The sequence below is a fragment of the Protobothrops mucrosquamatus genome, unplaced genomic scaffold, assembly GCF_001527695.2.
Source record: "Protobothrops mucrosquamatus isolate PMUCROS unplaced genomic scaffold, P.Mucros_1.0 scaffold3348, whole genome shotgun sequence".
Lineage (NCBI taxonomy): Eukaryota > Metazoa > Chordata > Lepidosauria > Squamata > Viperidae > Protobothrops > Protobothrops mucrosquamatus.
The window spans coordinates 72,048-88,641 of NW_015389335.1; the positions used below are offsets into that span (position 1 = coordinate 72,048).

At 46.6% G+C, this 16,594-nt stretch overlaps 1 protein-coding gene across 1 annotated transcript in view; it reads left to right on the plus strand.

The window, feature by feature from the left end:
• RECQL4 (RecQ like helicase 4) overlaps positions 1-16,594 on the plus strand; it is a 44,261-nt gene that overhangs the window by 15,998 nt on the left and 11,669 nt on the right. The window contains exons 12-20 of the mRNA XM_015826864.1: positions 972-1,108; positions 2,867-2,950; positions 4,511-4,699; positions 6,532-6,714; positions 9,273-9,471; positions 10,624-10,901; positions 12,587-12,724; positions 14,261-14,417; positions 15,426-15,555. Coding sequence (XP_015682350.1) covers positions 972-1,108; positions 2,867-2,950; positions 4,511-4,699; positions 6,532-6,714; positions 9,273-9,471; positions 10,624-10,901; positions 12,587-12,724; positions 14,261-14,417; positions 15,426-15,555 — 1,495 coding nt within the window. The remainder of the gene's footprint in view (positions 1-971; positions 1,109-2,866; positions 2,951-4,510; positions 4,700-6,531; positions 6,715-9,272; positions 9,472-10,623; positions 10,902-12,586; positions 12,725-14,260; positions 14,418-15,425; positions 15,556-16,594) is intronic.

Consider the following 16,594-nt stretch of genomic DNA (forward strand, 5'->3'; position numbering starts at 1 on the left):
CGAGGCGTAGCTGGCAAGCGGCAGAGACGGAGCAGGCCGACCACCAGCTGGCCCAGCCCAAGGGAGGTAAGGCACCCGCCGGAAAAGGGGGAAAAAATGGCGGACAAAAAAAATGGCGGACAGCCTTGCTTGGCGACCCCCGTGAAATGGTCGATCGACCCCAAATGGGGTCCCGACCCACAGGTTGAGAACCACTGGTATAGGGTTTCCTGCCTGAGCAGGGGGTTGGATTAGATGACCTCCAAGGTCCCTTCCAACATTATTATTATTATTACAATTATTATAATTATAATTATTATTATAATTATTATAATTATAATTATTATTATTATTATGTGTGGCTGTGCCTGCCTTTTCTGAAATCGACAATGATCTCTGGTTTTTCCGGCATTTAAAACTAGGCTGTTTTCCTCACACCAGTTCACCAACCCCTCAACCTCCTTGCGGTAAGCTTGCACATTCAGGCTAAATGTTAGGAACCTTTAAAAATACGACTGGTCAGTCAGTGAAACAGGCTGCCACATGTACTGGGGGAGATTTTCTGTGGAGGTTTCCACACAGAAATTCAGTGAGCGTCCATCCAAGCTGCTGTCTATATGGAGATCGTCAATCACCCTGATCATGGGTGCTTTTTTTTTTTTCTTCAAAAGGCAACTGGACTTCGTTTTTCCTTGAAGACGTTTCGCTTCTCATCCAAGAAGCTTCTTCAGTTCTGACAGCTCAGTCAGCTCAGTCAGCACTGAGGAAGCTTCTTGGATGCGAAGCGAAACGTTTTCAAGGAAAACGAAGCCCAGTTTCCTTTTGAAAGTAGCACCTTTGGGACATCCAAGCTGCTGTAGTGAATCTTGCACTGAGCAGGGGGTGGGATAGATGTCCTTTAAGTTGCCATTTCTGCGCGGGTGCCAGCACGGGGAAAGGTTACGGTGGCTGTTGGTTCTGAGGCTGACTCTTCTGACTCTGCTCTCTTGCAGGGCTCTCCACCCTGGTGGTCTTGTCCACAGGGATGGGAAAATCTCTCTGCTACCAGCTGCCCGCCTATCTGTACGGCAAACGGTCCCCGTGCGTCACCTTGGTGATCTCTCCCTTGGTGTCCCTGATGGATGATCAGGTAAGCTGGAAGAGGCTCTTGGACTGAGAGCGTGGTGTGTGTATGTGTGTGGGGGGGGTTTTCTAGGCTGGCAGGACAACCCGCCGTGGCCAACTGACCGAGGGACAGCCTGCTGCGGGACAATTCCACAATTCGGTTTAAGCGTTTAAAATTATTAGAAAATTATTTTAACTTTTGCCCTTCACGTTTCATTCTGTCCCTCTTTGTGGCATCCTTTCTTTGATGATTCCAGTCCACCGTTTGTTCGATATAAAGCTTCCTCCTTCCCTTATGTATTCAAGATGGACAGTGATTAATATTTACATGTTATTTATAGGTAAGGGTGTAGGTCTATACATATGGTGTATATAGTATGTTTTAGATGTGTGTTATGTATGTGTACACAAGGAACTAAATTTCATGTTTAATGTGTGCCATTGTGCCCACAGGAAAAAATGACAATAAAGGTTTTCTCTCTCTCTCTCTTTCTATCTATTTCTCTAATCTATCTATCTCTATCTGTCTGTCTATCATATCAATCAATCTATCATATATCAATCTATCATATCTATCATATAAATCTATCATATCAATCATATCTATCATCTATCTGTATATCATATCAATCATATCTATCATAATCATATCTATCAAAATCTAATAAAATCAAAATCAAATCAAATCAAAATATCAATCTATCATATCTATCATATATCAATCTATCATATCAATCTATCATTATCATATGTATCATATCTATCTATCTATCTATCTGTATCTATCATATCAATCTATCATATATCAATCTATCACATCAATCATTATCTGTCTGTCTGTCTGTCTGTCTATATCTATCTATCCATCCATCCCATCCATCCATCCATCCATCCATCCATCCCTATCTATCTATCTATCTATCTATCTATCTATCTATCTATCTATCTATCTATCTATCTATCTATCTATCTATCTATCTATCTATCATATCAATCTATCATATCAATCTATCATATATCAATCTATCATATCAATCATTATCTGTCCGTCCGTCCGTCCGTCCGTCCGTCCGTCCGTCTATCTATCTATCTATCTATCTATCTATCTATCTATCTATCTATCTATCTATCTATCTATCTATCTATCTATCTATCTATCTATCTATCTATCTATCTATCTATCTATCTATCTATCTATCTATCATATCAATCTATCATATCAATCTATCATATATCAATCTATCATATCAATCATTATCCGTCCGTCCGTCTATCTATCTATCTATCTATCTATCTATCTATCTATCTATCTATCTATCTATCTATCTATCTATCTATCTATCTATCTATCATATCAATCTATCATATATCAATCTATCATATCAATCTATCATATATCAATCTATCATATCAATCATTATCCGTCCGTCATCTATCTATCTATCTATCTATCTATCTATCTATCTATCTATCTATCTATCTATCTATCTATCTATCTATCTATCTATCTATCTATCTGTAACTCTTGTCCTACGGTGAGCTGGGCGTGCTAAGTTGTCCTAGACACACACACACACACACACTGAACGCAGCCTGCCACCTATCCTGGCACAGATAGGGTGGGCCAATGCCAAAATGGACAATTCAGCATTTTTTGTGGAGCAGAAATTACAGCCGTAGGGAAAGCCGTGGGGACGTGGCTCCTGTTCGCTGGCTGGGGAGGGGGCCGGTAGCCCCCATGTCTGCCTAAGTCTGAGTGAGGCGCGCTCTGTGTTTCTTGCAGGTCTCCGGCCTCCCTCAGCGCCTGAAAGCGGCCTGCGTCCACTCCAACATGTCGAAGGCTCAGAGGGAGGCTGCCATGGAGCGGGTGAGCCAGCTGCCTGGGGGCGAAGGCGCCTCGGTGTAACCGAGGACTGCCTTAAACTAGGACCCTCCGGATAGTACTGCCCTGCAGAGCCCATAATTCCCATGCAATCTAAGAATTGTGGGATTTGTGGTCTCGGTTGGGGTAGGGTCAGATGTGTTTGGCTCCTGCCCGCCTCCAGTTTTGAACTTAACACAGTAAAGACAGGTACTCCTTGATTTACGACCACAAGCGAGTCCAAATTTTCTGTTGCTAAGCGAGACAGTTGTTACGTGCCCCGTTTTATGACTTTTCTTGCTGAAGTTGTTAAGTGAATTACTGCAGTTGTTAAGGAAGGAAGGGGGAAAACAAGAATAACAGAGTTGGAAGGGACTTTGGAGGTCATCTAGTCCAACCCCCTGCTCAGGCAGGAAACCTAACACCATTTCAGACAAATGGCTGTCCAGTCTCTTCTTAAATACTTCCAGTGTTGGAGAAGGGAGGGAGGGAGGGAAGGAAGGAAGGAAGGAAAGAAGGAAGGAAAAAAAAGAATAACAGAGTTGGGAGGGACCTTGGAGGTCATCTAGTCCAACCCCCTGCTCAGGCAGGAAACCCTATATACCATTTCAGACAAATGGCTGTCCAGTCTCTTCTTAAATACTTCCGGTGTTGGAGAAGGGAGGGAGGAAAGGAAGGAAAGAAGAAAAGGAAGGAAGGAAGGAAGGAAGGAAGGAAGGAAGGAAGGAAGGAAGGAAGGAAGGAAAAGAATAACAGAGTTGGGAGGGACCTTGGAGGTCATCTAGTCCAACCCCCTGCTCCGGCAGGAAACCTTACACCATTTCAGACAAATGGCTGTCCAGTCTCTTCTTAAATACTTCCAGTGTTAGAGAAGGGAGGGAGGGAAGGAAGGAAAGAAGAAAAGGAAGGAAGGAAGGAAGGAAGGAAGGAAGGAAGGAAGGAAAAGAATAACAGAGTTGGGAGGGACCTTAAAGGTCATCTGGTCCAACCCCCTGCTCAGGCAGGAAACCCTATATACCATTTCAGACAAATGGCTGTTCGGTCTCTTCTTAAAAGCCTCCAGTGTTGGAGCGTCCACAGCTTAAAATAATTTGTTTAACGGCCGTTCAAAATTGCAACTGAAAAAAAAATGACTTTACGGCCGCTTTTCACCTTGCACCGTCGCGACCTCCCCAGTGGTCACGTGATCAAAATCCAGCCGGTTGGCAACGGGTTCCTATTTATGACGGCTGCAGCGTCCCGGGATGTGTATGTGTGTGTGTGTGTGTCACGCGATCCCTTTTTGCGACCATCTGACCAAGTCAGTGGGGAAGCCAGGTTCGCTTAACCCTGTGACCAACGTAACATCTGTCGCGATTCACTTAACAACTCTAGCAAGGAAGGTCGTAGGGTCGGGCCAAACTCACTTAAGGGTCTTGCTTTGCGAGGGGAATTCTGGGCTCAACGGCGGTCGCTAATCGAGCACTCCCCGTACTCTGCCCTGCCCAGCGAGGTTGAATGTCCAGTGCTCAGCAGGGCGGCAGGGAAAGCCGGTGCCCCTGACCCACCCAGGTGTTCTGCTTGCAGGTAAAGGCCGGGAAAGTCCAGGTGCTCCTGCTGTCCCCCGAGGCCCTGGTTGGGGGGGGCCTCTCGAGTGGCAGCTGCCTCCCCCCCGCGGATCAGCTTCCCCCCGTGGCTTTCGCCTGCATCGACGAGGTGCACTGCCTGTCCGAGTGGTCGCACAACTTCCGCCCTTGCTACCTCCGGCTCTGTAAGGTACGGAAGGCGAACGAGCGGGAAATGTGGGTTGGGGTTACAGGGAGGAGGGGGCTCTGGGGTCAAAGACCCCGCGCAATCGGCACCAGTATCCTGAAGAGTCCCCTCTGGAGCTCTGTCGGCTTTCCCCAACCCTTGTCAAATGGAAAGAGAGTGGACTGCAACTCCTAGGATTCTCAGCCGTGGCCCTCCTGGCTGCGGAATTCTGGGAGTTGAAGTCCGCCCTAAAGCTTCCTCTTTCCGGTGTCTGTTCAAGATGGGACAGGGATGAATATTTATATGTTATTTATACGTAAGGGTGTAGGTTTACACATATGTTGTATATAGCACGTCGAAATGGGTGTTCTGTATGCGTACACTTTTGAGAGCAAGCAGCAAAATTTCATTTTTAACGTGTGCCAATGTGCCTACAGTAAAAAAATGTCAATAATTCCATTCCGTTCTGTTCTGTTCCATTCCATTCCATTTTCTATTCTATATTCTATTCTATTATTTTATTTTCTATTCTATTCTATATTCTACTCTATTCTATTTTCTATTCCATTTTCTATTCTATTCTGTTTTTTATTCTATTCTATTTTCTGTTCTATTTTTCATCTATTCTATTCTATATTCTATTCTATTATTTTATTTTCTATTCTATTTCATTTTATTTTCTATTCTATTCTATATTCTACTCCAGACATGTCAAACACAAGGCCCGGGGGCCGGATGCAGCCCACGAAGTGGTTTCCTGTGGTCCGCGAAGCCATCCTGGAAACAGTGAGGGAACGGCCCCTGCTGCCTTGGCCCTGGCCCAGGCCGGCCGGGAGCCAATGTACAATTTTGTGGTGACCATCTATGCTGAAACGCATTCAGTCTTAGCTCCACAAGGCCGTCCGGAAACAGCGAGGAACCAGCCCCTGCCAGGTCGGCCCTTGCCCTCTGGGTGCATGCTGGGGAGGTGTCACCCTTTGTGAGGAATGAAGAAATGGACCATGCCTTGGCGCTTGCCCCGGTCCCACCCCGTTCTGCCAGAGACCCTCAGATCTGTCCCACTCCTGCCCAGCCCCCCCCAGGCCCCCTTGACGGGAACAATGTAGAGCTGGCCACGCCCACCCAGTAGGCCACACCACTCCATCCACACCCACCCAGGAGGCCACACCCACCCTGGTCACCCCCCCCAGGGCAACCGCAATGCTGATGCGGCCCTCAATGAAATTGAGTTTGACACCCCTGTTCTACTCTATTCTATTTTCTATTCTATTCTATTTTTCATCTATTCTATATTCTATTCTGTTCTATTCTTTCCAGATTCTATTCTATTCTATTCTATTCTATTCTATTCTATTCTATTCTATTCTATTCTATTCTATTCTATATTCTATCCTATTCCATTCTATTCTATTCTGTATATTGGTAGTCCTGGACTTACAACAGTTCATTTAGTGAACGTTCAAAGCTACAATGGCACTGAAAAAAAGCAACTTATGACCATTTTCCACACTCACCACTGTTGCACCATTCCCCCTGGTCACGTGATCAAAATTCAGACACTTGGCAGCCCATTTATGACTGTCGCAGTGTCCTGGGATCACCTGATCCCCTTTTGTGACCATCTGACAAGCAAAGTCGGATTCCCTTAACGACCTTGTTACCAATTTAACAACTGCAGCGATTCCCTTAACAACGGTGGCAAGAAACATCGTCAAATGCGGCAAAAGTCACACTTAATAAATGTCTCAATTAATAAATTTGGGGCTCAACTGTCCTAAATCAAGGACTAGCTGTACTTGGAAATTGGGAAGCCTTGTGGAAAGGTTCAGATGACCTCACCGTTCCTTCCCTGGCAGGTTCTTCGGGAACGCTTGGGTGTGCGGTGCTTCTTAGGCCTGACAGCCACCGCCACGGTTTCGACGGCAGGGGACGTGGCCCACCACTTGGGCATCCCGGAGGGCGAAGGGCTGGCTGTGCGGTCTGCTGCGGTTCCTCCGAACTTGTGTCTCTCGGTCTCCACAGACAGAGACAAGGATCAAGTAAGTCTGGAGCACAGCCAGATGTTCCCATATAAGAGAGACTCTTGGTCAGGGGAGTGGGGGGAGAGGGGGGGAGTTCAGAAGCCTTCTTGAAGAACATTGGAGGAAAGCAACGGATGGAAATAAATCAAGGAGAGAAGCAACCTAGAACTAAGGAGAAACTTCCTGACAGTGAGAACAATTAACCAGTGGGACTACTTTGCCTCCAGGAGCTAAAAACAAAAATAAAAAGCATAGGATAATGTGAAAAAGAAAAAGGGTTAAGGTTTGTAGGATGCCATGTGTTTGTGGGCTTAGTATGTACTTTTTGTTGCTTTTTGTTTGTTTAATTCTCTCCTGTGCTGCTTTTCACTTCCTAAAAGGCCCATTAAATTGGTGGCGCACAAGCCGAACAATTAACCAGTGGAATGCTCCAACACTGGAAGTTTTTAAGAAGAGACTGGTCAACCATTTGTCTGGAATGGTATAGGGCAGGGGTAGGCAACCTTGGCTCTTTTATGACTGGTGGACTTCAACTCCCAGAATTCCTGAGCCAGCATGGGGGAACCATAGCCTCCTTGATGCCTCGCGGACTTCAACTCCCAGAATTCCTGAGCCAGCATGGCTCAGCTTGGAAACCTCTCCCTTTCCCCTCAGCATGGCTGGCTCAGGAATTCTGGGAGTTGAAGTCCACGAGTCATAAAAGGATCAAGGTTCCCTTTGCTGGCTCAGGAATTCTGGGAGTTGAAGTCCACGAGTCATAAATGAGCCAAGGTTGCCTACCTCTCGTATAGGGTTTTCTGCCTGAGCAGGGGGTTGGATTAGAAGACCTCTAAGGTCCCTTCCAGCTCTATTATTATTATTATTAGTAGTAGTAGTAGTCGTAGTAGTAGTAGTAGTAGTAATATTATTAGTAATATTATTAATAATATTATTAATATTAATATTATTAATATTATCATCATTGTCATCATCATCATCACCATTATTGCCAGCTGTGTAGTGTTGAGCCTGTCTTCCAGAAACTCACAATAAGATGGAATCTTAAGGTTCCCCCAAAGCTGCTTTTTCAAGCGGCAACTGGACTGTCTTGTTATTCTTTGAAATCTTTTTTCTAAGAAAACAGATCTTCTCTAACAACAGGCTCTGCTTTGCTTTGTACTTCCCAGCCAGAAGTTGCTACACCTTTCGGGTGTTTTTCCAGTATTAGCAGCCAGAGATCTGGAATAGATCTGCCTGGGTTCAGAAATCCACTGCTCTGGGAGAATTTGTTTGGGATCAGTCTGCTAGAATTGAGAGGAAAACCGGGCTGAAAAGGCAAGAAAAAGTCCCCTGGATAGGAAACGTTTTCCTGTTGGGGGTTCTTTTTCTTTCCTCTCTAATGATGCTAGCCCTTTTTTCCCTAAGGTATCCAGGAAAACAGCTCTGAATCTCTGTTGAAAAGCAACCTGTCATGGTTCCGACAGATGAAACTCTTCAAAGAACTTCGAGGCATTGTTTACCTTAAAGAATCTTTATTTGAGTAGCATAACATCGGCACGTACATAGTCCAAGCCAAAATCTGGATTCCCCTCCCCTGAGCACATAGTATTTAGCACAATTCCCTCCCCTAATTAACAGTCATAAATCACATTCTCCAATTAGTTTGAAATGCAGGCTTTCCCTCCAGTTCTCCAACCCGCCATTTCTTATCACCTCTTTAATAATAATAATAATAATAATAATCATAATCATAATAATAATAAAGTTGGCAGGGACCTTGGAGGTCATCTAGTCCAACCCCCTGCTCAGGCAGGAAACCCTCTACCATTTCGGACAAATGGCTGTCCAGTTTCTTCTTAAAAACTTCCAGTGTTGGAGCATTCACCACTTCTGGAGGCAGGTTGTTAATAATAATAATAAAATTGGAAGGGACCTTGGAGGTCATTTAGTCCAACCCCCTGTTCAGGCAGGAAAACCTATACCATTTCGGACAAATGGCTGTCCAGTCTCTTCTTAAAAACTTCCAGTGTTGGAGCATTCACCGCTTCTGAAGGCAGGTTGTTCCCCTGGTTAATTGTTCTCTCAGGAAATTTCTTGCTAATTCCAGGTTGCTTCTCTCCTTGATTAGATTCCATCTGTTGCTTCTTGTCCTGCCTTCAGGTTTCTTTGGAGAATAGCTTGACTTCCTCTTCTTTGGGGCAGCCCTTGAGATACTGGAACACTGCTATCCTGTCCCCCCTCGTCCTTCTCTTCATTAGACTAGACCGACCCAATTCCAGCAACCGTTCCTTGTATGTTTTAGCCTCCAATCCAGCCTCCAATTAGCCTCCAATTTAGCCTCCAATTCCCTCAGCCGTTCCTTATATGCTTTAGCCTCTAATCCCCTAATTTCAAAAAACCTTGGTTCTCACACTAGTTACAATATTGTTATGTCTAACTAAACTCCCATGTGCATTCCTCCTCCTCCCCCCCAGTATCACCTAACTCCAACTCTAATTCTAAGAGTAAAACCTAAGAAGGAAAATGGCTGCATCTCCATCTGTTGCCAAAGCAAGAACATCCGAGGTTCGCAGCGTTGACACTACCGATTCTTGCAGGCTCTCGTAAGTTTGCTGCAAGGGGAGAGGTTTGGAAGCCTGGACTCCATCATCGTGTACTGCACGCGCCGGGAAGAGACGACGCGGATTGCAGCCTTCATCCGCACGTGTCTGCAGGGGGTGAAGCTGAGAGGCCCCCCCTGTGAACCAGAGCAAGAAGCGCAAGACCGTCTCCCTGGAAAAAGGCCAAAAGCCAAAGGTAGTTGTTGAACTGGGGATGATTGGCAGAACTGACCTGGGGAATAGCTGGGTAGTAAGAATAAGAGAAGTGGCAGAAAAGAATTGTTCTTTTTGTCCTCAACTTAGGACCACAATTGACTCCCAACATTTTCGTTGCTAAGCAAGATAATGGTTAAGTGAGTTTGGCCCCATTTTACAATCCTTCTCGCCAGAGTTTTTAAGTGGATCGCTGCCGTTGTTAAGATAGTAACATGGTTGTGAAGTGAATCTGGTTTCCCCACTGACTTTGCTTGTCGGAAGGTCGCAAAAGGGGGGTGTCACATGACTCCAGGACACAGCAACCGTCATAAGTACGAGTCAGTTTCCAAACATCTGAATTTTGACCGAGTATTATAGGGACGCTGCGACCGTTGTCAGTAGGAGTCAGTGGCCAACCGTCTAAATTTTGATCACTTGTCCCCGGGGATGTTGCAATGGTCGTGTGAAAAACGGTGCTGAGTGACTTTTTTAGTGCCGTTGCCACTTTGAACGGTCACTATATGAATTGTCGTAAGTCGAGGACAGCCTTTGCCTAATGCCAAAATTATGTCAGGGTACCAGCCCACTAAGCTTCTCTGAGAGAAGATCCTTCCAGAATTAAAGCATGTCAAGGTAATAATTTAATAGCTAAACAGCTTGTGTAATGATGTCATGTAATGTAAGGTGGATGATGCAATGATAGGAATGACTCAGCAGGGTCTGTGTCTCTTTAAGAGCAAGCAGGGTCTGTATCCCTTTAAGAGCCTGAGTATAAAAGGGAAGGCTTTTTGCTGGAGTCTCTCTCTCTCTCTCTCATCCGTTTCCTGTTGTAACTGCTGTGTATTGGAGTTTGCTGTATTACCACGTGTATGCATTTTGTTCCTAGTCTATATTGTAGATAGTGCAATATAAATCACCATTTAAAATAGACCATTGTTTACTGTATTTACTCCTGGGTTATCTCAGCACGATAAGACTGTGCATGCTCTGACAAAGCACAGCCAAACAGGCATGGGATCTTTCCTTTCTGGAACAAACCAGCTTTTTTTCAGCACTTTTGAATCCTCGAAACAAGTTGTGGTTTACCTGAGTGACGTTTCTCCCAGGCTTGCCGTGAGCCTCACACTTTTGCTCTCCTTTTATTTCCACCTAGCTAAAAAGAGCATCCGCCGCCCTCTGAAGTGGATTGCCGACGCCTACCATGCCGGGTTGTCTGCCCATGAACGCCGGCGGGTGCAGAACAGCTTCATGTCTGGCCAGCTGCGGGTGGTGGTGGCCACGGTGGCCTTTGGGATGGGCTTGGACAAGTCGGACGTGCGCGGGGTTGTGCATTACAACATGCCCAAGAACTTCGAGAGCTACGTGCAGGAGATCGGGCGGGCAGGGCGGGATGGCCAACCCGCCCAGTGTCATCTCTTCCTAAACCCAGAGGTAAAGTATGGTCTGTTCTGGGGGATTTGTTCAGCCTGAAAACCTGCCACAGGTGTGTGCATCACATATTTGAGGAGCTGTCCCCAAGAAGAGAGGGGTCAAGCTATTCTCCAAAGCACCTGAAGGCAGGACAAGAAGCAACAGATGGAAACTGATCAAGGAGAGAAGCAACCTAGAACTAAGGAGAAACTTCCTGACAGTGAGAACAATTAACCAGTGGAACAACCTGCCTCCAGACGTTGTGAATGCTCCAACACTGGAAGTTTTTAAAAGGAAACCTTGCAGGTCAGAATACAGAATAAGAGTTGGAAGGGACCTTGGAGGTCTTCTAGCCCAACCCCTTGCTCAGGCAGGAAACCCTATACCATTTCAGACATATTGCTATTTAATCTCTTCTTAAAAGCCTCCAGTGATGGAGCATTCATAACTTCTGGAGGCAGGTTGTTCCACTGATTGATTGTTCTCACTGTCAGGAAATTTCTTCTTAGCTCCAGGTTCCTTCTCTCCATGATGAGTTCACATCCTTACTTCTTGTCTTGCCCTCTGCCGTTAGTTGACCCTCTCTTCTCTGTGGCAGCCGCTCAAGTACTGGAAGATCTGTTTTCCAAAGCGCCTGAAGGCAGGACAAGAAGCAATGGATAGAAACTCATCAAGGAGAGAAGCAACCTGGAATTAAGGAGAAACTTACTGACAGTGAGGACAATTAAGCAATGGAACAGAAGTTGCCTCTATAAGCTCTGGGTGGTCCATCCCTGGAGGTTTTTAAGAAGAGATTGGACAGTCAGTTGTCTGAAATGGTACAGGGTTTCCTGCTTGAGCAAGGGGCTGGACTAGAAGACCTCCAAGGTCCCTTCCAGCTCTATTATTCTGTATTCTCTCAAAGTTCAGAAGAGAAGGATGAGGGGGGACATGATAGCAGTCTTCCAGTATCTCAGGGGCTGCCCCAAAGAAGAGGGAGTCGAGCTATTCTCCAAAGCACCCAAAGGCAGGACAAGAAGCAATGGATGGAAACTAATCAAGAAGAGATTAAGGGATTAAGGAGAAACTTCCTAAAAGTGAGGACAATTAATTAGTGGAACAACTTGCCTCAAGAAGTTATGAGTACTCCATCACTGGAGATTTTTAAGAAGAGACTGGGTAGACATTTGTCCAGAAATGTATAGTATCTCCTCTCATGAGGATGGGGCTGGACTAGAAGACCTCCAAAGTCCCTTCCAACCCTTACCCTGTTATCCCTTAACATGCTTGCGGAGGAACCTCCAATTCTACATCTTGTGGAATCGAATGCAGGACCCCAAAACCAATAATAGAGGCTCCCTGTAGTATTTATATTGTTAACAGTAGGCCCTGGAAGAGTTCCCTCCCAAAAATAATGCGATAAATAGATTTATGCAGATAAATGGATGCACTTATATGTTTCCGGGAAGGAGGAGAAAATGACAGTCATTCATATGCCTAGGTCAGGGGTAGGCAACCTTGGCTCTTTTATGACTCGTGGACTTCAACTCCCAGAATTCCTGAGCCAGCTGTGCTGGCTCAGGAATTCTGGGAGTTGAAGTCCATGAGTCATAAAAGAGCCAAGGTTGCCTACCCCTGGCCTAGGTAATAAACCATAATAATAATAATAATAATAATAATAATGCCTATTTTTCCACCATTCTTAAAGTGTTTCTTCTCCTCGCCAGGGTGAGGATCTGCATGAGTTGAGGCGCCATATTTACGCAGACACGGTTGACTTCTTCACCATCAAAAGGCTGGTGCAGACGGTTTTCCCACCCTGCAGATGCCGAGAGCTTCACCAGAAGCAGCAGGACCTCAACAAGGTGAGGAAAGAAGAGCCAGCAGGTGTAGGAGAGGACAACTGGTCAGAGACCTCTTTAAAAGCTGTTTCTTAGGAGTACCAGCGTGGTTGAATATCCAGGTAGCCCTCGGTTTACGATCGTAACTGCGCCTGGAATGACAGTCGTAAGTCACGACAGTCATTAAGCAGGTCAGCACACAGGTCCATGGCCAATTTTATGACTTGTTTTGCGGGAAACTGACCAAACTTGCTAAAACAAATGTGGCTGTGTGACTGGGGGGTGCTGCAACTGGTCATCAAGCAGGGACTAATAGATCTCGTGAGTGTAAGAGCTGTGTGATGAAGGGCCACGTTGTTTTCTTGCATTGTTAAATCCCATCTTTTTTCCAAGCGTCCCAAAAATTTTGTGTTATGTGTTCCTGAATCCCAGCGTGGATTTTAGCTGGCTTTCAAAAACATGCATTGTGACCCAAAGGAAAAACGTTAAGAGATCTGATCAGAACGAGACAGCATTGGCTTCTCCTGAGCCCACATCAGAATAATTCCCCTTCTCCTCCTCCTCCTCCTCCTCCTTCACCTTTTTTCTCCTCCCCCCTCCCCCTTTCCTCCTTCCTTCTTTCTTCCTCCTCTTCCTACTTCCTCCTCCTCTTCCTCCCCTTCTTCCATTTCTTCCCCTCCTCGTTCTCCCCTCTCTCTCCCCCTCCCAATTCCTAATCCAATCACATTGTATCCCACCCCCACCAAGTGTTCAATCTCCAAGCAAGATTGAAGAAGCCAACTGTGATATCAGACATTAGCCCAGGGGTAGGCAACCTTGGCTCTTTTATGACTCATGGACTTCAACTCCCAGAATTCCTCAGCCAGCGTGAGGGAACTATGACTCTTTCATGACTTGTGGACTTCAACTCCCAGAATTCCTGAGCCAGCATGGGGGAACTATGGCCCCTTCATGACTTGTGGACTTCAACTCCCAGAATTCCTGAGCCAGCATGGGGGAACTATGGCCCCTTCATGACTTGTGGACTTCAACTCCCAGAATTCCTGAGCCAGCATGGGGGAACTATGGCCCCCTCATGACTCCTGGACTTCAACTCCCAGAATTCCTGAGCCAGCATGGGGAACTATGGCCCCTTCATGACTGGTGGACTTCAACTCCCAGAATCCCTCAGCCAGCATGGANTGTTCCTTTGCTATGCACAGCTCAGCTCAGTGTTTCTCGACTTAGCCCAAGGGTAAGGCAACCTCGGCTCTTTTATGACTCGTGGACTTCAACTCCCAGAATTCCTGAGCCAGCATGGCTCAGCTTGGAATGCTCTCCCTTTCCCCTCAGCATGGCTGGCTCAGGAATTCTGGGAGTTGAAGTCCACCAATCATAAAAGAGCCCAGGTTGCCTACCCCTGCATTAGCCTAACCCTCTGTTCCCAGAGAAAGACACACAAGCCCAGCAGGACTGCCTGACTCTCTGGTCAGCCCACCCCTCAGTGCTGAGGACTTGGGATGAAAACCGCGCTGCCCACCCCATTGCTCTTGAGCATGACCAAACATTCTGACTCCCCAGGGCTGTGAAGTGGAGGATGCGGAGATGCTGACGGCCTTAGAAGGAAGTTCAGAAAAGCCCCTTGACCCAGAACAGGAGCAGTCACGAATATGCTACAAACACGAGAGGGCTGTCCCCATTCAACAGACGGTGGAAGCCCTGGATCTCCGAGAAGAAGGTGAGGGTGGTGGTGATGATGATGGTGATGATGATGATGTTGGAAGGGACCTTGGAGGTCATCTAGTCCAAACCCCTGCTCAATGAGAAAACCCTATACCATCTCAGACAAATGGCTGTCCAGTCTCTTCTGAAAAACTTCCAGTGTTGGAGCATTCACCGCTTCTGGAGGCAGGTGGTTCCACTGGTTAATTGTTCTGACTGTCAGGAAGTTTCTCCTTAGTTCTAGGTTGCTTCTCTCCATGGTTAGTTTCCATCCGTTGCTTCTTGTCCTGCCTTCAGGAGAATAGCTTGACTCCCTCTTCTTTGGGGCAGCCCCTGAGATACTGGAAGACTGCTATCATGTCCCCCCTCGTCCTTCTCTTCGTTAAACTAGACATCCCCAATTCCAGCAACCGTTCCTTATGTGTTTTAGCCTCCAGTCCCCTGATCATCTTTGTTGCTCTTCTCTGCCCTCTTTCTAGAGTCTCAGCATCTTTTCTACATCGCGGTGACCAAAACTGGATGCCGTATTCCAGGTGTGGCCTTACCAAGGCCTTGTAAAGGGGTATTAACATTTCACGTGATATGTGTGTTTTGAGGCACACGTATTTTACACTTTTGAGAGCAGGCAACATAATTTCATTTTTAATGTGTGCCAGTGTGCCCACAGTAAAAAATGACAATAAAGGTTATCATAATAATAGTAGTAGTAGTAGTAGTAGTAGTAGTAGTAGTAGTAGTAGTAGTAGTAGTGAAGTTGGAAGGGACCTTGGAGGTCATCTAGTCCAACCCCCTGGCTCAGGCAGGAAACCCTATACCATTTCAGACAAATAGCTGTCCAGTCTCTTCTTGAAAACCTCCAGTGTTGGAGCATTCACCGCTTCTGGAGGCAGGTGGTTCCACGGGTGAATTGTCTTCTCACTGTCTTATCTTATTTTCATGAATGGAAAAGCAGGGGCAAAACCGTTCTCAAATGGAGACGGCCAGGCGTGTTCTTGCCCGCTTAACCCAAAGTTTTCCTCTTCAGGCATAGAGACGCTTCTGTGTTACCTGGAGCTGCACCCCTGTCGCTGGGTAGAGCTGCTGCACCCCACTTTCTCTTCGTGCCGGGTGTCGTGCTACAGAGGTCCTCAGCAGCTGCGGACGGTGTCCCGAAGGTGAGAAAAGGAAGGAGGGAAAGGATCAGGCCAGTATGGGAGAGCATGTAGGGCAGGGGTCTCCCAACGTGGCCCTTGGGTGACTTGGGGACTTCAACTCCCAGAATTCCTCAGCCGGGATGCTTTAAGACAGGGGTCTTCCAACTTGGCCCTTTTGTGACTTGTGGACTTCAACTCCCAGAATTCCTCAGCCAGGATGCTTTGAGACAGGGGTCTTCCAACTTGGCCCTTGGATGATTCGTGGACTTCAACTCCCAGAATAGAGTTTCCTGCCTGAGCAGGGGGTTGGACTAGAAGACCTCCGAGGTCCCTTCCGACTCTGTTATATTTTATTCTAAATCAGTGGTTCTCAACCTTTTTAATGCCATGACCCCCGAACCGGTCGTAAGTCGAGGACTAAACCAGTCGTAAGTCGAGGACTTTCCCTGCCCGGGAGCACCGCGCATGCGTGGTTCCGCCCCTGCGCCGGCCGAGGCGTAACTGGCAAGCGGCAGAGACGGAGCAGGCCGACCACCAGCTGGCCCAGCTCAAGGGAGGTAAGGCACCCGCCAGAAAAGGGGGGAAAAAATGGCGGACAGCCTTGCTTGGCGACCCCCATGAAATGGTCGATCGACCCCAAATGGGGTCGCGACCCATAGGTTGAGAACCGCTGTTCTAAATGCTGCTGCTTCTTTATTTATTTATTTTATTTTATTTATTTTTTGGATTTATATCCCGCCCTTCTCCCGTAGGACTCAGGGCGGCTGACAATCTATTTAAAATACATACAAAACAATACAAATTTAAAATTAATTAAAAGGAATATTTAAATATTTGTCAAATTTTAAAATATAATTAAAACCCCCCTAAAAATTACCCTAGGCCAGTCCTGCAAGCTGGAATAACAAAGTCTTGAGGGCGCGGCGAAAGGAAGGGAGATCAGGGATAACCCTGATCTCTGGGGGCAGTTCATTCCAGAGGGTGGGAGCTCCCACAGAGAAGGCCCTCCCCCTTGGGGTCGCCAGCCGGCACTGTCTGGCTGACGGCACCCTGAGGAGAC